The sequence below is a fragment of the Salvelinus fontinalis genome, chromosome 19, assembly GCF_029448725.1.
Source record: "Salvelinus fontinalis isolate EN_2023a chromosome 19, ASM2944872v1, whole genome shotgun sequence".
NCBI classification, from domain to species: domain Eukaryota; kingdom Metazoa; phylum Chordata; class Actinopteri; order Salmoniformes; family Salmonidae; genus Salvelinus; species Salvelinus fontinalis.
Window position 1 is genome coordinate 9,583,214 of NC_074683.1, and position 21,807 is coordinate 9,605,020.

General features: G+C 45.3%; 1 protein-coding gene across 4 annotated transcripts in view; it reads right to left on the bottom strand.

The window, feature by feature from the left end:
* Positions 1–268: 268 nt before the first annotated feature.
* The window catches only part of LOC129816331 (plakophilin-4-like), a 144,909-nt gene continuing 123,370 nt past the window's right edge, over positions 269–21,807 (bottom strand). For 3 of the 4 annotated variants that reach the window (XM_055870697.1, XM_055870695.1, XM_055870698.1), the window contains 11 exons: positions 13,746–13,929; positions 12,570–12,687; positions 11,255–11,443; positions 9,911–10,084; positions 9,242–9,392; positions 5,766–5,958; positions 5,300–5,384; positions 4,896–5,013; positions 4,176–4,307; positions 3,110–3,183; positions 414–1,368 (listed from right to left, as the gene is read on the bottom strand). In XM_055870697.1, the coding sequence (XP_055726672.1) occupies positions 1,114–1,368; positions 3,110–3,183; positions 4,176–4,307; positions 4,896–5,013; positions 5,300–5,384; positions 5,766–5,958; positions 9,242–9,392; positions 9,911–10,084; positions 11,255–11,443; positions 12,570–12,687; positions 13,746–13,929 (1,673 nt within the window). In that variant the 3' untranslated portion in view covers positions 414–1,113. Of the gene's footprint in view, positions 1,369–3,109; positions 3,184–4,175; positions 4,308–4,895; positions 5,014–5,299; positions 5,385–5,765; positions 5,959–9,241; positions 9,393–9,910; positions 10,085–11,254; positions 11,444–12,569; positions 12,688–13,745; positions 13,930–21,807 lie in introns of all 4 variants that reach the window. The other variant, XM_055870696.1, reaches the window with a different exon arrangement.

The window sequence follows — 21,807 nt, forward strand, 5'->3', positions numbered from 1 at the left end:
GTCTGATCAGTCTTTATCATGTTGGTTGTTTCCCAAATGGCACCCTACTCCCTATATAGTGCACTACTTTTGACCAGGGCCCATAGGTATCTGGTCAAAAGTATTGCACTATATAGGGAGTAGGGTGCCATTTGGGGACCGTGGTCAAAAGAAGTGCACTATGTAGGGAATAGAGTGGCACTTGGGATGCAAACCCTTGCCTTCATTTTCTACGTTATGCATGCAAAGACGAGAGGATGAGCAACAGAAGGGAGGAGTTGTAGAGCTCTTCATGGACCAAACGTTCACATTTATTTATGTTGGTTGGTGTGCAAAGAAAATGGCAGTGAACCACCCCATGAAAGGTCCAGCACAGAAAATGGAAAAATAAAGAGAATATCTGCAAAGTCACAAAAATGTCTGCAATTCCACAATTCATTGAAAAAACAAAAGTCAACTTTTATTAACTTTGCAAGTTTGTGTTATGATGTAATCTTTTCCCACCTCTCTTTCGTTCTTCATATACTGTATTTATAGATCTATAATATAGATTTGACATGGCACAAGTCTTTACCAGTGCTGATGAGCGTAAACCAGGTGGCATTTTTTCTGTATTTACAATTAAATGACGGAAATGTACAACACTCCATGGCATACACAATCTCAACATTAAGAACAAATACAATGTGATCCCTCTGTACAAACTAACATCTTTAGATTACCTTTTTTTCTTTTTTTTTACAGATATGAGTTTATGATCCATTGTAGCCTACAGACATACACATACACATTCCCCATCTGACTCAAACCTTCCGTCACATATCCCACACCTTCACCATGCTACCACAGCAACGGGTTTCCAAAATAAAAACTAACATCTAGACCGAGCAGAACGCCGCTCACAATGATGTCCAAACGCCGACCATTCCCCAAACACACCACTGCATGATTCCCTCTCTTCGTTTAAAACAACAACCACATTCCTTGATTTCCTTCTTTCTTTGGCTTAACGTTCTGTTTCTCCATCTGCCATCACTTCCTCCCCCACATTCAGATTCACTTTTTTTTTTTAAACAAACACACAAATAAAAGTTCATGGTCGAGTTCATCAGATGGGCTCCAAATAAGAAGTCCCTATACCCAGGAATCTGGCGAACCTGGGTACTGCTCCGCCCTGTAGGAAGGCCTCCGGGTGGTGGAGTAAAAGTCCACGTAGTTCGTGGTGGATTTGAGTCCGTGGCCATGCGACTGAGAGCTGTAGTCTGCCGTGGGGGGGAAGGTGACTACTTCCTCCGCGTAGGGTTCCTCGTAGCCGTGTGGAGACTGCAGGTACATTCTGTAGGTGTCGTAGTTCCGCCTGCTCGGCTCCTCGGTGTAGTACACCTGCTGCTGTGGAGACGAGAGGAGCAACACTAAATCAGGTCTGTTTATGTGAAAGGCAGGAACATATCTCCTTCGAAGTCCAGTGTTTGTTTGATTTATGGGTCATTTGTGGTTGAAATTCTAGTAACAGCTAATTTACACTCTTTCGGCACTTTCCCAGACACAGATTAAACTTAGTCCTAAAAAACAAGATCAATAGAGAATCTCAATTAAAAAAGCTTTTTAGTCGAGGACTAGGTTTAATAAGTGCCCGGCAAACGGCCCCTATGTGTATCGAAACTCAAGCTGCATGGCTATATAGGGTTGGGTGTAGAGGTCGACCGATTAATCGGAATGGACGATTAATTAGGGCCGATTTCAAGTTTTCATAACAATTTGGCCGATTTTTTTTATTTAAAAATATATATATATATTTTTACACCTTTATTTAATCTTTATTTAACTAGGCAAGTCAGTTAAGAACACATTCTTATTTTCAATGACGGCCTAGGAACGGTGGGTTTAACTGCCTCGTTCAGGGGCAGAACGACAGATTTTCACCTTGGCAGCTCGGGGGATTCAATCTTGCAACCTTACAGTTAACTAGTCCAACGCTCTAACCACCTGCCTCTCATTGCACTCCACGAGGAGACTGCCTGTTACGCGAATGCAGTAAGCCAAGGTAAGTTGCTAGCTAGCATTAAACTTATCTTAGAAAAAACAATCATAATCACTAGTTAACTACACACGGTTGATGATATTCCCAGTTTATCTAGCGTGTCCTGAGTTGCATATAATCGATGCGGTGCGTATCGTTGCTCGCCTATCAACTCCCAAGATTAGGCTGGTGTAACCGATGTGAAATGGCTAGCTAGTTAGCGGGGTGCGCGCTAATAGCGTTTCAAACGTCACTCGCTCTGAGACTTGGAGTAGTTATTCCCCTTGCTCTGCATGGGTAATGATGCTTCGAGGGTGGCTGTTGTCGTTGTGTTCCTGGTTCGAGCCCAGGGAGGAGCGAGGAGAGGAATGGAAGCTATACTGTTACACTGGCAATACTAAAGTGCCTATAAGAACATCCAATAGTCAAAGGTTAATGAAATACAAATGGTATAGAAAGAAATAGTCCTATAACAACTACAACCTAAAACTTATTACCTGGGAATATTGAAGACTCATGTTAAAAGGAACCACCAGCTTTCATATGTTCTCATGTTCTGAGCAAGGAACTTAAACGTTAGCTTTCTTACATGGCACATATTGCACTTTTACTTTCTTCTCCAAAACTTTGTTTTTGCATTATTTAAACCAAATTGAACATGTTTCATTATTTATTTGAGGCTAAATTGATTTTATTGATGTATTATATTAAGTTAAAATAAGTGTTAATTCAGTATTGTTGTAATTGTCATTATTACAAAAAAATAAATAAATAATCGGTATCGGCTTTTTTGGTCCTCCAATAATCGGTATCGGCGTTGAAAAATCATAATCGGTTGATCTCTAGTTGGGTGTAATATCCTGATTGTCCAGTCTGAGAGGGAGTGGAGGGAGGGAACTGAGCTCCCTCTCCCTGGGTGCTATCTAGGTAACTGAGATGCCCAGCCCTTCCCTCTCACAGCAGTCACATCCACTCTAACTCACACAATGGCTGATATGATGGATGTCTCCTAGATGGAGATGGATGTCTCCTAGATGGAGATGGATGTCTCCTAGATGGAGATGGATGTCCGACCAGAAGGGATTGATTTAGAGTCTCTATTGTATTTACCTGTGTTCTTCTAGGGTCCTCTCTTGTAGGCGAGGAGTAAGATCCGATATAATATGGCGGCGGCTTTCCAGTCCCTGGCAGAGAAATGCACAACATAATGGTATAACTTCAGCTTCGCCATGAACTTGACTTGTTAGCGTACAGTATGTCAAATATCCCATTCCACACATTCCCATAGGCATGATCTCTGTATAACGGTCAAATACAGCTACGCTGGAAAGAACAGACTAATAACATACAGTCAAATGGTTGGGCACCAATGTCTTATTGTTTGCAAAGCCTGTGGGATGGTATTTTCCTTGGCCCATTTTCAAGCCAGAGGAATCCTGAAAGTCATTTTCCACTTGTTCCCAGCATTCTGGGTTTTCATGGCTGGCCCAGGGAGTGTGGCTGGGTAGACCGTAGGGGTAGGCGAGGTTAATGTGGATGAGGCTGCAGCTCTGTTTACTCAGCGCCCCATTGAGGGTTGTTCATCTGGCAGCGGCGAGTCTGGGTGCCCTGCATACCTAGCCTACGCCCCAAATGGCACCCTATTCCCTATGCAGTGCACTACTTCTGACCAGGGCTCTGATCAAAAAGTAGTGCACTACATAGGGAACAGGGTGCCATTTGGGAAGTAGCCCTACTGTTCCTCAGGGCAACTGACAACGGCCGCTTTGTAGTGGCTGCACAGCCAAGTGGCTCACAATGCGGGTGGACCAGCAACTCTATTGATCAGCAGACCCACTTAAACGCAACAAAAAGGCTCAAGTGCTCTTTTGAACTTAGCCGATCGTCCAAGAGCCTCCAGCTCCCAATAAGAGCGATAAGAAAGAGGGAGATAGGGTGGTCGTGGTGAAGCTGGGGGAGAGGGGGCATGGAATGTGATTCCTGGGAGTGGTGAGGGGAGATAAATGGATTACGGCCTACATAGAGGTGAAAATAACCCTAGGGGATACTTTAATCACGGTCTGGTGTACATGGCTGACACATTCGCAATCACATTCCAAAGTCTCACATGATATACTGTGTTTTATGTACAGTAATAATTCTGAGATCATGAGAATTCTGTCCGCACATCGCTTACCTGTATATTGATATTTATGTACATTGTTGTCCCCTTGGTTATTATAAAATTGCATAGTTGACGGTGCCCTCTGATAATCAGAACGGTGCTCTTTGATTCCCAGTATTGCAGGAGAAGAGGTGGCACTACCAGCTGTGGACAACAGAACACGGAGGTAAGAAGGATGAAACTACCAGCTGTGGACAACAGAACACGGAGGTAAGAAGGATGAAACTACCAGCTGTGGACAACAGAACACGGAGGTAAGAAGGATGAAACTACCAGCTGTGGACAACAGAACACGGAGGTAAGAAGGATGAAACTACCAGCTGTGGACAACAGAACACGGAGGTAAGAAGGATGAAACTACCAGCTGTGGACAACAGAACACGGAGGTAAGAAGGATGAAACTACCAGCTGTGGACAACAGAACACGGAGGTAAGAAGGATGACATTTTTGAATTGAACCGTCTTTGTGTCCTTATCTAGGGCAACGTCCCAAATGGCTCCACATTTCCTATCTAGTGCAGTCATGTTGACCAGAACCCTGTGGGCCCTGGTGAAAAATAGTGCACTAAGACAGTGTTTCTTAATCCTGCACCCCCAAAGGGGTCCACATTTGAGTTTTTAACCTAGGGCAAAAACAAAAATGTGGACCAGGATATTTTTTTTTAAACTGGGGAATAGGGTGCCATTTGGGACGTAATCTAGGTGAATTATTGTTTATGTGGCTAGGCTGACCTGACTGGTTGACCGGTGACATCTGTATGTTGCTGGTGGGGAGGGTGGGCTGAGACTTGAACCTGTCGCGCTCTAGCGTGGATACCGGTGTGATGAAGTGGTTTTGGCTCCATCCGTCCTAAAGGCCAGCAGAGAAAGGAGACAGTGGTTAGTTTGAGCCACAAAATCCTGGGATGCGTCCCAATAATATCTCCTTTCCCCTGAAGTGTACACTTGTTCACTACTTCCCACAAATCAAAAAGCATTGGATTGGCGGCGGCACGGGCTTGTGGGAGTTTCCGCCATATCTCATACACCAGCCATTTCCTTTCAAACAAGTGCACACTTTGGCAGGAAGGAGAGATAATTGGGACGTAGCCCTACTGTATTTAGCCGCCTCATCCCAACACTGGTCATTCCCTTACCTTCTTATAGATAGTTCTCAGGTCTTTGTACTGCCACAGTGTGTTGAGGACCTGAGCGGCAGCTTTCACCACCTTCATAGAGTACCTTTGCGGACAGAGAGATGCATGTCACCACACATTACCCCTGAGAAGTTACAACTGAGGCCTCTTTAGGACTATACGGCAAATACATGGCATGGCATGTTTCTGTGGTTAAAAAATGAGTATACTCTCAACTGTTTGAAATTGCTCTCACTCCATTCCGGGGTGTAACCTCAGCACATGAGCCTAGAGCAAGTTTCTGTGTGGAAGCACAAGTTGTCCTTCCTCGTGCTCTCTGTGTGCATCCCGAATGGCACCCCTATCCCCTACATAGTAAACAACTAAAGTAGTAGCAGTAGATTCAAGAGTAGTGCACTATAACGGGAATAGGGTGCCATTTGCGACGCATCCTCTGTCTGAGCAGCAGCTGAAGCCTCTCTCTCACCTCTCTCCCCTGCCCTTGGTGATGTTGACCAGCTTCTCGATGCCGCCCGTGTCGGCCAGTGCCTTGGCGTTCTCCATGTTCTTGCTGGTGACCTCGTGCAGGGTGCAGCAGATGGCCGCCACCGTCTCGTCAGAGAGCAGGGTGGTGTTCCCCCCAGGGAGACGGTTCACCAGGTCCCTCATCGCATACTTCCCTGGGAGGGAGGGAGGGAGCAAGTATTAATTATGTACTTATAATTTCTGTTACGAATTTACGATCGAGATTATGGCAAGGCTTCTTTATAAACCCACTCTGGCTTCCTCATCCTTACCTCCACAGACATTTTGTTCTATTTGACTTTTTAACAGCAAATAAATGAACTAGCTACACCTTTCAATAAAACTGGAACGCAACAGGGAGAGAGAGAGAGAGACAAAACGGAAATAAAGAGACATTCATTGCATTTTTGATATACCGTGTCTTACATAATGTATTTGTACTGCAGATGCCTTCCTCTAGGGCAGGAGACCTAGAGTACACCGTGTACTTTTGTACTTTGCTGATGCTACATTTGTTCAGCTTGAGTTGTCCTGCCACAGCCTACCATGTGCCTTTCCTATAGGACATAGCATTAGTGCCCCCCTGACCCTGGGTTAAAACCACTTGTTTTTCCCCCCTGAGTCTCCCTCAGAAGATCAGCCCCTCCAGAGTACCTCTCCACACAGCCCCCCCCCCCCCCCCCATTATCTCCCCCATCTCTCAGGCTGCAAGCTCTGCTGCTGCCTCTGCCTTGCTGGAACACTAACTCATTATTATTTCCACATAGCTAGCCCATAAAAACCTGGTTTCCCTGAAAAGGGGTGATTTCACAAAAAACAAGAAGAATTGGGATGAAGGGTAGCAATCTGGCCATATAATCAGCAGTTAGATTACTAAACGTGAACATAGATCTTCTGGTTCTACTTCATCTGAAACCTCTTATTTTCCATTTCATCTTTCCCCCTTTTTTAATACACTGAGTGTACAAAATATTAGGAATGCTCTTTCCATGACATAGACCAGGGATGGGCAACTGGCGGTCCACCGTCCACATGCGGACCCCCAATTTCACCCAACTCATTCGGGGTCTCAACTTACTGTTGAGAGTTAGAATAATAGAATACACAAGGTGCAATTTCAAAATTTGGTTGTTCATCAGCAGTCCATCAATTAGCCCATGTCAGCTAATTTATTTTAGATGGGTAAGTTACTCTAGCGACCAGCTATCTAAACATGTACTGTAGTAAGCATAGTCTAATTACTGACCTGGGTGGGGCAGTTATCATGTTAAAAACGTCAAACATTTAACTCCAAACTACACATTTTTCTCTCCACCCCATGGCAGAATTAGTAAAATTGGATGAAATGAGTTATAAAATGACTAAATCTTCTCTCTGCCCAATGGAAAAAGGTGTAGAATTGCAGCAAACGTGCTTTAAAATGGCAAGATTTTCTCTACGCCCCATGGCAAAATGAGCAGAATTGCAAGAAATTAACTTTAAAACGTATATTTGTATATTCCGTCACAAGGGGGGCCGCTAAAAGGTTTTGCTTGCAAAGTGGGGGGTGGATGTGGGTACGCAGACCCATGAACCAGTGGGGCCCTTCATGATGAGTTTTTTTTTTTTGTGGCCCCCACCCCCATCAAAGTTGCCCATCCCGGACCAGGTGAATCCAGGTGAAAGCTATGATCCCTTATTGATGTCACTTGTTAAATCCACTTCAATCAGTGTAGATGAAGGGGAGGAGACAGGTTAGAGAAGGATTTTAAAGCCTTGAGATAATTGAGACATGGATTATGTATGTGTGCCATTTAGAGGGTGAATGGGCAAGACAAAAGGTTTAAGTGCCTTTGAACAAGGTATGGTGGTAGGTGCCAGGTGCACCGGTTTGAGTGTGTCAAAAAACTGCAACGCTGCTGGGTTTTTCATGCTCAAAAGTGTCCGTGTGTATCAAGAATGGTCCACCACCCAAAGGACATCCAGCCAACTTGACACAACTGTGGGAAGCATTGGAGTCAATATGGGCCAGCATCCTTGTGGAACGCTTTCGACACCTTGTAGAGTCCATGCTCCGACTAATTGTGGAAAAAGGGGTGCAACTCAATATAATAAAATGCTCCTAATGTTTTGTACACTCAGTGTGTAGTGTTGGTTGACCATTTATTTGATCTGTGCTTGTATAGCACATGTACATAGCCTACTGTACTGGTTGGTTGCGTTCCATACCAACTACATTGCAGATGCATTGTATCAACCAATGGTTGGGCGCCACCCCATCAACTGCGAGGTCGGCATCAAACTGTTATATCATATGATGTGGTGATCTGATATGTTAAACACCTATCCATCTGATACGTTAAACACCTATCCATCTGATACGTTAAACACCTATCCATCTGATACGTTAAACACCTATCCATCTGATACGTTAAACACCTATCCATCTGATACGTTAAACACCTATCCATCTGATACGTTAAACACCTATCCATCTGATACGTTAAACACATATCCATCTGATACGTTAAACACCTATCCATCTGATACGTTAAACACCTAGCCATCTGATACGTTAAACACCTATCCATCTGATACGTTAAACACCTATCCATCTGATACGTTAAACACCTATCCATCTGATACGTTAAACACCTATCCATCTGATACGTTAAACACCTATCCATCTGATACGTTAAACACCTATCCATCTGATACGTTAAACACCTATCCATCTGATACGTTAAACACCTATCCATCTGATACGTTAAACACCTATTTATCTGATACGTTAAACACCTATCCATCTGATACGTTAAACACCTATCCATCTGATACGTTAAACACCTATCCATCGGATACGTTAAACACCTATCCATCTGATACGTTAAACACCTATCCATCTGATACGTTAAACACCTATCCATCTGATACGTTAAACACCTATCCATCTGATACGTTAAACACCTATCCATCTGATACGTTAAACACCTATCCATCTGATACGTTAAACACCTATTTATCTGATACGTTAAACACCTATCCATCTGATACGTTAAACACCTATCCATCTGATACGTTAAACACCTATCCATCTGATACGTTAAACACCTATCCATCTGATACGTTAAACACCTATCCATCTGATACGTTAAACACCTATTTATCTGATACGTTAAACACCTATCCATCTGATACGTTAAACACCTATCCATCTGATACGTTAAACACCTAGCCATCTGATACGTTAAACACCTATCCATCTGATACGTTAAACACCTATCCATCTGATACGTTAAAAACCTATTTATCTGATACGTTAAACACCTATCCATCTGATACGTTAAACACCTATCCATCTGATACGTTAAACACCTATCCATCTGATACGTTAAACACCTAGCCAGGTGTTGTGAGATCTGTCCGGCATCTGTAATGGAGCCAGTGTTTGGTCCTCACCTATGAGCTCCTTGTTCCTGACGTCCAGGGCCATGTTCCTCAGGGCGGTGGCCACAGAGCAGACCACCCTGTCGTTGTCCATCCTCAGCAGCTCCACCAGGATGGGCAGACCCTTCTCCTTACGCACCGCCGCACGGACGTACGCCGTAAACTAGTACAAACGCAGAGACGACACAGAGAGGACATTTCAACTCTATCAACTTAAGAGTGTACACTTGATATATATAAATGTATATATATCTCGTTTAATTGTCACATACACCGGATAGGTGCAGTGAAATTTGTAGTACAGCCATAGTACTAATGACATGTTTTTTCTTCTTCAGAAAACCAGACAACAATGATGTCATAGCCCCTGTGATCAATGTCCTAGAGCTGAAATAACCAAGAGCCACTGACACACGACTTTCAGCTGGATATCTAGCTTGATCTAGCACCCTTCCTTGTCCCAGAAGCTAAACATTAACAACTAGGGGGTTTAGGAGAAAGCACTAAAAGTGACTTTTGACATTTGTTTCACTGAGGAGAGTTCCCCTTTAAAATGTATTCACTTTACATAGCTAATAGACTATTCATTGTACAGGGGAAAACAACACACAGTAGACTAGTGTTCTTGTCATCTCCTGTCCTGGGTGCTGTGTAGTGTGTACTCCGTAGGTTTCGCCATACCTTCCAGTTCCCAGCAGACAGGTTCTGTAGGGACCCCGCCGAGCCCTCCAGAGTGGCAGGGTTGGAGCTCTCAGCCAGCAGGGTCAGGTAGGGCTTCACCACGGCTGGGTGCCACAACATCTCCGCCCCCTTGGGGGACTTGGAGAAGCCGGGGATGGGGCCCACTCCGTCCCACTGAGAACACATTACAAACACATGGTCATGATTAGAGGTTCTAATTAAGGAATAAGGCCCGAAGAGTATTGGCCATATTCCTCATGGTTTATGGCCAATATACCATGGCTAAGGGCTGTTCGTATGCACAATACACCGTGGAGTGCCTGGATACAGCCATTAGCTGTGGTATATTGGCCATATACCACAAACCCCTGAGGTGCCTTATTGCTATTATAAACTGGGTACCAACGTAATTAGAGCAGTAAAAATAAATGTTTTGTCATACCCGTGGTACACTGTATATACCACGGCTTTCAGCCAATCAGCATTCAGGGCTCAAACCACCCAGTTCATAATACAATTTTGACTATATATGTATCAAGTGTCTCAGAGTAGGAGTGCTGATCTAGGATCAGTTTAGCATTTTAGATCATAACGAAGATGATTATATGCACAGGCGGGACCTGATCCTAGATGAGCACTCCTACTCTGAGACGCTTTGTGAATACGGGCCATGGTCTTCTCTAGGGCGCTCCTAGAAGAGTTAAAGGCAATATGTCAGTGTGTTATATGTGAAAATGTGATTGTATTATACATTGTATTTTAATGTTTAAGGACTAAAAGAGATGCAAATAAAATAAAAGTAATAGTTCACTCCAAAATCAAAGTTGGCAAATGTTTTCCATTTCTCAGAAGGGAGAAATGAGTCCACGTCCCATCATGCCATCTGTTGCGTAGATCCAGCTATACGGCGCCTCGGTCCCAAATGATTTGAAAAGACAGGCAGGCACCGTCATCTAACTTCGTCATGTCAGACAAAACAGATGTGGTGGGACTTGGACTCTTGCTACTAGACCACTGTTGAGATCTTAAAAAAACGTTTGACAAACATTTGGAATGAACAATCACTTAAGGCCTAGGGAAGTGTCATGTGTTATAATTCCACCACTCAGTGATGAGTTGTTATCCCGGAGCTCAGCTGGAGTGAACATTCCCTTTAAACACTTAGGAAGTGATATTTCCACCCTCAGACTGAAGTTTCGTCCCCAAATGGCACCCATTATAGTGCACTACTTTTGATCAGGACCCATAGGGTGGACGACATAGGGTGAACTACAAGAAGGTGCACTACATAGGGAATAGGGGTGCCATTTGAGATGCAACCCAAGTTGTTATTCTTGAGCTCACCGGCTCTTCCTGGGAACCCTTCTTCTTCTTCCTCTTCCGGCCCCAGCAGCTGGAGTCCACATCCTTACTGGGAGACTCACTTCCCAGTAGGCCGTCCAGCTCCTGGGCTCCCTGCAGCCTCGACGGCGGCATCTCCAGCTCCAGGCGATACGACAGGTTCCTCAGAGTGCAAATACAGTTCTCCACAATCTAGAGAGAGAGCGATGAAGGGAGGAGGGTCATTTACTTGATTTATTGACATCTTCATTGGTTTAATATGTTTCTATAGGTTTGATATGTTTCTATAGGTTTAATATGTTTCTATGGGTTTAATATGTTTCTACAGGTTTGATATGTTTCTACGGGTTTAATATGTTTCTACAGGTTTGATATGTTTCTATGGGTTTAATATGTTTCTACAGGTTTGATATGTTTCTATAGGTTTAATATGTTTCTACAGGTTTGATATGTTTCTATGGGTTTAATATGTTTCTATAGGTTTAATATGTTTCTATAGGTTTGATATGTTTCTATGGGTTTAATATGTTTCTATAGGTTTGATATGTTTCTATAGGTTTAATATGTTTCTATAGGTTTAATATGTTTCTATAGGTCTGAGAGAGAGAAAGAGAGATAGCTAGAGGGTTGGTGAGAGAGACAGAGAGAGTGTGTGAGAGATCTCAATAGGGACACTATACATTCTAAGAGGTTTGCTCCAGTGAAATAGTGCTCAATAAGCTGGACAGCCTCTGTGTGTTGGTGTGGAGACATCCCAGGCCTGCTGTAGCTGTAGTAATGAATTAGGTATGAGACCCATGGTGTTAGAACAGAATAAAATGTCTCCACTTAGAAACAGAGATCTGGGTTTAACAAATGAGTTTAATTCCTTACTGTTTGATGCCCACTACTGGGATATGAGCATAGCAATAAATACACTGGATGTATCCCAAATAGCACCCTATTCCCTTTATAGTGCACTTTTCTTGACCCGGGCCCATAAACGCACTGGTCAAAAGTAGTGCGCTATATAGGACAGGCCAAATTTATAGGGGAGATACTCAACCGTAACAGCTGGCTAAGGGACCAGTGATGAAGTCCATAAACGTTTAAGTGGACGCTATTAACATTACAGACCTATGGGCTGATAGAAGGCCTTCCCAGTCAAGTAACTGAGCTGTGCAAGTCAATGTGAGCGAGAAATGATCTATTCAATTCAAAACTGGTAGGGTAGGATTTCTCCTTCTCCCCTACAGCTGCCTGCCATCGTGTGACAACATGTTATCTAGTCGACACTGTGTGTGCGTGCATGTAGGTGTGCGTGTGTTTGTGCACAGACCTTGCTGTCGAAGTCCGAGGTGTTGACACAGGCCTTGATGACGTAGAGTAAAGAGTCCACCAGTCCTTCACAGGAGCGCATCTGTTTTCTAGCCTCCTCCCCCGCCGAGCTCAGGTTCCTTTAAAAACAACACACACCAGTCAGGATATAGGCCCCTACAGCACACACACACAATCACACACAAAGACGGCTCAGCAACATAAACAAACAGACACTTTCTTTTTTTTAAAGGCCTTGTCCCAAATTCTACCCTATTCCCTACCCAGTGCACTACTTTCAACCAGGACCCATAAGGCTCGGTTTAAGGTAGTGCACTATAAAGGGAATAGGGACATAGACAAACTGTGTGTGTTTGTTCCCCTAGCGCGACTCTGGTGTGTGTTGTGGGGGTTTTACTTGCGCCGTCTCATCCATAATGGATGAGGCTCTCTGGTCGGCCTGGGTGATTCCGTTATGAGTGCTTTGGAGAGGGAAATGAGAGCCTAACTGAGCGCGCTCAGAGGCACAGCTCCTTTTGCTGTCACCAATTAGAGAACAAACTCCAGCATTCACTGACTGGCATCCGTCCCTAACGGCAACCTCTTCCCTATTTCGTGCAGGACTTTCGACTAGGGCCCATAGGGTACTGGCCAAAAGTAGTTTACGAAATAGCGAATAGGTTGCCATTTGGGACGCATTCACTGCCTTCAAAGGAAGGGCCCTGGGAGGGTGGCTGGAGAGCCAGAATACCCTTCCCTATGGCTGGGGAGTTTTTTACCCTCTACACTGTCTGACTGTGTAACCACAACGGACTGACTCATTTAACCTAAATCCAATGACAGGTTGACAGTTTTGGTTGACTTCACGTTAAGTGACAACTCAACCAAATGTAAATCAAAACTAGACGTTGAACTGACGTCAGTGCCCAGTGGGACTTCATTGTATCTGTAAACACACGGTACACAGACTTTCTGTCACTGTGTATTTTTTTTAACTTAATAATGCCATAGATGACCTGTTTACAATGCATTATTTGTAAGTTCCCATGGGCAGGTTCGTCTCATTCCCTAGTCATGACTCGTGTTTGTAATATTATTTACAGAACAGCTGGAAGGCTATGTTCAAATATGAACCTGGCTGCAGGAGCTTGAAACATCCAGAAGGGGGTGGTATCATCATACACAAAATGTCCGTTACCTCATACAGCCACTGGTGTTCCTCAGGACCAGAGACGAGTGGAACTTGAGTTTGTGGTCCTCGTCGAATGTCGAGCTGCTCCACCCGGAATGGGGTATGATCACAGTGTTGGTCAGAGTAGTTAAGGCATCCCGAATGATTGTCATCTTGACGGAGTCACAGGAGGAGAGGTTCCACAGCACCCCTGCAGAGAAGACGAAGGAACGGGAGGGGGGGACATGTTAGAGAGAGAGACAGGGCCACAAACTCCTGGTTGTGTCAGCTGTCATGAGCAGTTAGGCTAGCCCCACAGAGCTGCCGAGGACCGGGGCTTTTTTTATAGCTCAGCACACACACACACACACACACACACACACACACAGAGAAGAGACGAGAGGACCAAAGGAAAAAATAATAGCCCTCGTCACAAATGAAACCCATCCTCCAGCTGTGAGACGTCGGGCATCTGGATCAAATAGAACCTTAGAAGCATTACATATCCTGCAGGCAACTGAGGAAGACTTTTCACTCGAAATGAATACAAACAGCATATGGCACCGGCTCAGCGGTTTAAAACGTATCGTATGAATAATGTCTTCCCGATATCATGTCATCATTTTATTCATTTGAAATGCATGTATGCTAACCAGTGATAATTCTAGTATACAGTATTTGATGCTTCATCTGCTCCAGATGACCCAGTGTGGAGCCTGTTCTTTATATATCAGATGGCTGTGACTGGCAGCAGAAAGCACAGGCTGATTTCTGCAGGGCGTCACTAACCTTGGACAGGGCTGGAGCTCAGCTCCTATCTAACCACAGGCAGCGAGCGAGACGTAGAATGGGACCCTGTTCCCTATGTAGTGCGATACTTTTGAACGGAGCCCTATGGCACCTTATTGTAGTGCACTACTGCTGACCAGATCCCTATGGGAACCCTATGGGCCCTGGACAAAAGTAGTGCACCATATAGGGAATAGGGTGCCATTTGGGATGCTTGTATAGCTGCTATCCCCTGCTGCGGGCAGAGCAATAGAGAATTATCTACACCCCGCTGACTGGCGGATCTCTTTGGTTGTGTGTGAGGATAGGCAAACATGAAATTCTACACATTTTGCCATGGCTTATCCCGTGTCCTTATGGTATCTGAGTGACTCAAACATTATAGCGAAATCAATAGGGGCCCCATTCCATAACATTTTGGGGAATTGTAGATTCTAGCTAACCTTTTAGTTTTTATTTTGCCGATTGTTACTTTTCAAAGATGCTCTTATTTAACAATATATAGCTTCATTATATTTTAGACATGCTTTATCTCTGGTTTTAGTCGTTTAAGTTTACACTGAAAACTTTTTACCATCCTGAAATCATTTCTTTTGGAGTGGCGGCAAAGGTTTAGCAGCGGCGGCCCTCCTCTGCTAAATTAATATAGGGGAAACACTGGTGTGCATGTGTGTATGGTGTATGGGGTTGCTGTGTGGGTGTGTGTATGGGGTTGCTGTGTGGTTGTGTGTGTGTACAAGTAATCCTTGTGGTTTCCTTGAGCTCTCGCATTTCCACCACAGTGTGTGTACCCTGTGTTTCCTAGACACTGGTCCCTCTTATCTTCTCTCCAATGAAACCAGTGGAGATCATCGCGCCCATTACTATAGCCCAAGGGCACAATATAAAGAGGATGCCAGCAAGGCATTATAGAGACAGATCTGTCTGTGGCCCAAATAGTGTCTGTTCCTTCCCTATCTTTGAGTTACCCTGTTTACCCATGAAAGCATCTCTCTCCACGGCTAACACTCAGCCGATGAAGCCTCTTATCTGCTTCTGCCAGGACCATGTCGGGCTGCATACCGACGCTATAACATCACCTCTGCTATAACGTGTATGCTCAGGCCCTGGGATTCATTTCAATAAAACCTCCCCGCGGTGATTGAGCGCCTTTCTCTACTAGCTTAGCCTATAGCCTAGTTTGTCTTTCTCCGATGGCTGTTTAGTGAATTCCCTCAGACAGAGGGCCTTGTAATGTAGAGATAACACAAACACACACGCAGCGCTGGTCTAGCACTTCAGGCAAACTGAAATGTCCCAGGTCTGTCCCAGTAGCCATCCTAGTTCCTCCTCATCGGCCCCAAAGCTCTATTTGAACAAGCCGCTAACCGGCCAGCTTTTAAACTGGCCCTGTGGAAGCCGCCTGGCCGCCGCAGTCTTGGGATAAATCGGGCAGCTGAGCCCAGTGAGGTGTGACTGACAGGGGTAAACGCCCATGTGTCACATTCTGACAGTCAGAGGGAACAGCCTGTGTGAATGAGGCTTGATCTCTCAGATCTTGGCTTAGTCCTATACACGCTACTGTCTGTGTGTGTGTGTGTGTGTGTGGCTAGGTGCGGGAACAATAGCCCCAATGTAAACGAATGCCCAAGCTGGATAGGAAATACGCTGTGATACGCTGTGACACGGGAGCCATTCATCCTTCTTCGAATCAATCCTCGAAAGACAAAATCATTTGACTGTGGCCTAGATTTATAAAGTATGGGAGTGTGTGTGTGTAAGAGAGAGAGTGAGAGCGATGGGGAGGGTAGTGTGTGGCTCTCTCTCATTGCTTGGAAAGCAGTGACCCGGCTAAAGGGCTCCATTCCGCCCCATAATGAAATCTCCACTGAGCTTGTTATTCAGTTACAGTCTGCGTGATTTGAGTGTTGAAGCCAGGACAGCCCTTACAGTACCGAGCTAGTGTGGGTCAGGTGTTTAGCCGCTTCTGATTGGCCAGAGTAAGGGTGTGGTCGGGTATGAACAGGCTCTAATTGGGTAGATGAATGGGCATAGGCCAGGCATCAGTTGGCTCTGAGAGTTTACATGCTCTTTGCTATAGAGCTGTGATAAGCATGTAGATCCATTGCGATACTAGACCCAAATAACACCCTATTCCCTATGTAGTGCACTACTTTTGACCAGAGGCCATATGAAATAGGGTGCCACTGCCATTCCGGGACGCAGCCCTGGTCAGTCGTGTGTCCGCTCAAAGCCGAAGGCTTGCTCCGACATGCATTATTAAAAAATAAAGACTAGCTTTGTCACTGTTATTCGACCCTGGGCCAGTGGGGGGCAGAGCGGAGAGCTGTGTGTAGACTAGCGTTTAGTAGAAAATCGTTTTTGTTTTCCCACCAGTCTGTAGGGTGTGGCTGACTACAGTATAACTATGTGCCTGAAGTCTCAATGCAGAGCGGCTGCAGGGTGAGCAAGATGACAATCTGTACTCTGCCCTACATCTGAGGAAATGGAGGCTTTGCAGCAGCTCCAGTGTGTCTCGCTTGATGAGCTCTGTTCAATTTCAAAAGAACGCTGATTAGAGATGAGCGCCGTCGGGCTGATTTCCCTACAGCTGTCTGGAAAAACACTCAACACAAGGCCCAAGGTTAGCCCTGTACCTGCTTTGCCATCTAAACATAGACACTTCTATTTAAGGGAAGCTACATAGGGACACAGGAGCAATGATCCCACACACACACAAAAACTAATGTGATTTTGTTCCTTCCCTGGTTGTGTCGGTTGGTCGTTGGTCCTTCCCTGGTTGGTCGGTGGTTGTAGTTGTGACAGTGGGTCACATGCGGACAGACAGTGCTTTGTAGGACAGGGCCCCTGTGTGCTGCTCGGCGCAACAAGGTCGGGCAAGGGCCAGGCTGTGTGTGTGTGTGCCAGCGTGTGTGTGTGTACAGATGCTGCTCCCACCGTAGGCGCCAGGTGACACCTGTACTGCCACTGGGGTGACAACAGCCAGGGGAGGGCTGGCACTTTGATCTCAGAAGCCTTGTGAGGACAGGCCATAACCAAAACAGCTGCTGTGGGAGCCAGGGACCAGGCCTAGACGGCTTGACATGTCCCCACAACATGAACCCCTGACCTGATTAGAAAAGAGAAGAGAGGTGGCGGCTCCATTAGTAGCTCACATGGAGCATGGCTGATGATCCACTGGAATAATAACAGAATAAGGGGCCATTGACACACAGGGGAACAAACATTTCCTGCTCAGAGATGGGCACACTGAGTACCCTATATCCATCTACATCCCAAATGGCACTGGGCAATGGCGCCGGAGGAGCCGGCTGCCGTCTCCTAACCAATTGTGCTAGTGTGTGTGTTTTTTCGCGTTATTTGTAACTTATTTTGTACATAATGTTTCTGCCACCGTCTCTTATGACCGAAAATAGCTTCTAGATATCAGGACAGCGATTACTCACCTCGTACTGGATGAAGATTTTTTCTTTAACGAGTCGGACGCAAAGGATTTATTTCAAACACTCGACAAGGCCCTCATCCCAATCATTCGCAGGAGAAAGAGACGGAGATATCGGGGACATAGGTCGGGGTGCCTTGTAAGGCTCTGACGGCGATTGGGAAATCTGCCTTTACCATCAGTCCTATTAGCCAACGTACAATCATTGGATAACAAAATAGACGAACTACGATCACGTATATCCTACCAACGGACATTAAAAACTGTAATATCTTATGTTTCACCGAGTCGTGGCTGAACAACGACATGAAAAACATACAGCTGGTAGGTTTAACGCTGCATCGGCAAGATAGAACAGCCGCCTTCAGTAAGACAAGGGGTGGCGGTCTGTGTATATTTGTAAACACCAGCTGTTGCACAAAATCTAATCGTAAGGAAGTCTTGAGTCTTGCTCGCCTGAGGTGATGATAAGCTTATCTCATGATAAGCTGTAGACCACACTATTTACAAAGAGAGTTTTCATCTGTATTCTTCGTAGCTGTCTATTTACCACCACAAACCGATGCTGGCACTAAGACCGTACACAATGAGCTGTATACGGCCATAAGTAAACAGGAAAACGCTCATCTAGGAGGCGGCACTCCTAGTGGCCGGGGACTTTAATGCAGGGAAACTTGAAACCAAATTTCTACCAGCATGTTAAATGTGCAACCAGAGGGAAAACAACTCCAGATCACCTTTACTCCTCACACAGAGACGTGTACAAAGATCTCCCTCGCCCTCTACTTGGCAAATCTGACCATAATTATATCCTTCTGATTCCTGTTTACAAGCAAAAACCAAAGCAGGAAGCACCAGTGACTTGGTCAATAAAGAAGTGGTCAGATGATGCAGATGCTAAGCTACAGGACTGTTTTAATAGCACAGACTGTAATATGTTCTGGGATTCTTCCGATGGCATTGAGGAGTACACCACATCAGTCACTGGCTTCATCAGTAAGTGCATCGATGACATCATCCCTACAGTGACTGTACGTAAATACCTCAACCAGAAGCCATGGAATACAGGCAACATTTGCACTGAGCTAAAGGGTAGAGCTGCCGCTTTCAAGGAGAGGGACTCTAACCCGGAAGCTTATAAGAAGTCCCGCTACGCCCTCCGACAACCCATCAAACAGGGAAAGCGTCAACACAGGACTACTATTGAAATGTACTACACCGGCTCCGACGCTCGTCTGATGTGGCAGAGCTTGCAAACTATTACACACTACAAAGGGAAGCACAGCCACGAGCTACCCAGTGACTTGAGCCTACCAGACAAGCTAAATTACTTCAATGCTCGCTTTGAGGCAAGCAACGCTGAAGCATGCATGAGAGCATTAGCGGTTCCGGACGACTTTGTGATCACGCATGAGCATGAGCTGACCAACTAGCAAGTGTCTTCATTGACATTATCAACCTGTCCCTGACTGAGTCTGTAACCAACATGTTTTAAGCAGACCACCATAATCCCTGTGCCGAAGAACACTAAGGTAACCTGCCTAAATGACTACCAACCCATACCACTCACTTCTGTAGCCATGAAGTGCTTTGAAAGGCTGGTCATGGCCCACATCAACACAATTATCCCAGAAACCCTACACCCACTCCAATTTGCATACCGCTCCAACAGATCCACAGATGATGCAATCTCTATTGCACTTAACACTGGCCTTTCCCACCTGGACAAAAGGAACAGCTATGTGAGAATGCTATTCATTGACTAGAGCTCTACGTTCAACACCATAGTGCATCAAAGCTCATCACTAAGCTAAGGTCCCTGGGACTAAACACCTCCCTCTGCAACTGGATCCTGGACTTCCTGACTGGCCGCCCCCAGGTGGTAAGGGTAGGTAACAACACATCTGCCACACTGATCCTCAACAGGGGGATCCCTCAGGGGTGCGTGCTCAGTACCCTCATGTACTCCCTGTTAATTCATGACTACATGGCCAGGCACGACTCCAGCACCATTTTTTAAGTTTGCTGATGACACAACGGGGGTAGGCCTGATCACGACAAATATAAGACAGCCTATAGGGAGGAGGTCAGAGACCTGGCCGTGTGGTGCCAGGATAACAACCTCTCCCTCAACGTGACCAAGACAAATGAGATGATCGTGGACTACAGGAAAAGGAGGACCGAGCACGCCCCCATTCACATTGACGAGCTGTAGTGGAGCAGGTTGAGAGCTTCAAGTACCTTGGTGCCCACATCCCCAACAAACTATCATGGTCCAAACACACCAAGACAGTCATGAAGAGGGCACGACAAAGCCTATTCCCCCTCAGGAGACTGAAAAGATTTGGCATGGGTCCTCAGATCTTCAAAACGTTCTACAGCTGCACCATCGAGAGCATCCTGAATGGTTGTATCACTGCCTGATATGGCAACTGCCCGGCCTCCGACCGCAAGGCACTACAGAGGGTAGTGCGTACGGCCCAGTACATCACTGGGGCCAAGCTTCCTGCCATCCAGGACCTCTATACCGGTGTCAGAGGAAGGCTCTACAAATTGCCAAAGACTCAAGTCACCCTAGTCATAGACTGTTCTCTCTGCTACCGCACGGCAAGCGGTATCGGAGCTCCAAGTCTAGGTCCAAAAGACTTAACAGCTTCTACCCCCAAGCCATAAGACTCCTGAACAGCTAATCAAATGGCTACCCAGACTATTTGCACCCCCCCTCTCTTTTACGCTGCTGCTACTGTCTGTTTATTATCCATGCATAGTCACTTTAATTCTCCCTACATGTACATATTACCTAAATTACCTCGACTAACCTGTGCCCCCGCACATTGACTCTGTACCGGTACCCCCTGTATATAGCCTCGCTACTGTTATTTTACTTCTGCTCTTTAAGTATTACATTTGAATTTTTTGACTTATCTATTTTTGACTTAACACTTTTCTTAAAACGACCTTGTTGGTTAAGGGCTTGTAAGTAAGCATTTCACTGTAAGGTCTACTACACCTGTTGTATTCGGCGCATGTGACAAATTAATTTGATTTGATTCCCTACACAATGTAGTACTTCTTACCAGAGCTCTGGGTGCCATTTGAGACACAGACATACAGGACATGTCACTTAAAAAACAAGGTTAAATTACACCGACAACCGTGCTTCCAAGGGAAGAAATATGTCGGAGGGTAATTGGAGAGTAAGTCGTGTCGGTTCCAATTAGCCCATTGGCTTTGGCCAGTAGGAAGAGAACTGAAAACTCCTCCTGTGGATTATACTGATTGGTTGTGATTATCCAGAGGTGACGCTGTGATCGATGACCTTCTCTAATGCTAAGCATTCTGGGTCTTCAACTGCCAATTAACCATGCTGCCGAGGTTTTACAACACACGCAGTCGTAAAGAGTGCTCACGACAGGTCAAAGCAATTCAGTCCAAGATTTGTGTGACACACATCTGCCTCGAACTGGCCTCTCTTTTGAATGACAACGGAAAAGACTGGCTAGAAGTGACTGTAATGCCAGTGGTTCCATCCCCCATAATCCATTCTGTTATGGGCTGCATGTGGTTCTGATGGGTTAGTTCTGTAATTCGCCCTATCAGTGCTTAGGAGACTCTAAGAAGAACCGGCTCTTCCTTTTCCTTGGAGAAGAACGAAACAAACCCCAACTTGATTGACACATGAGACCAATGCTCCCTCCTTGGGACAGCCACACAGAAGATATATCAGCCCGCACAGAGAAGCACGAGATTGAACTTCCCGCAACTTTCTAGAGTTTTCCTCCTTAGTTAACACTATCAATGTTTCCCTTCACTGTGGGGAATTGGGATCGAATCAACGCAATATTAGCCACTTTCAAC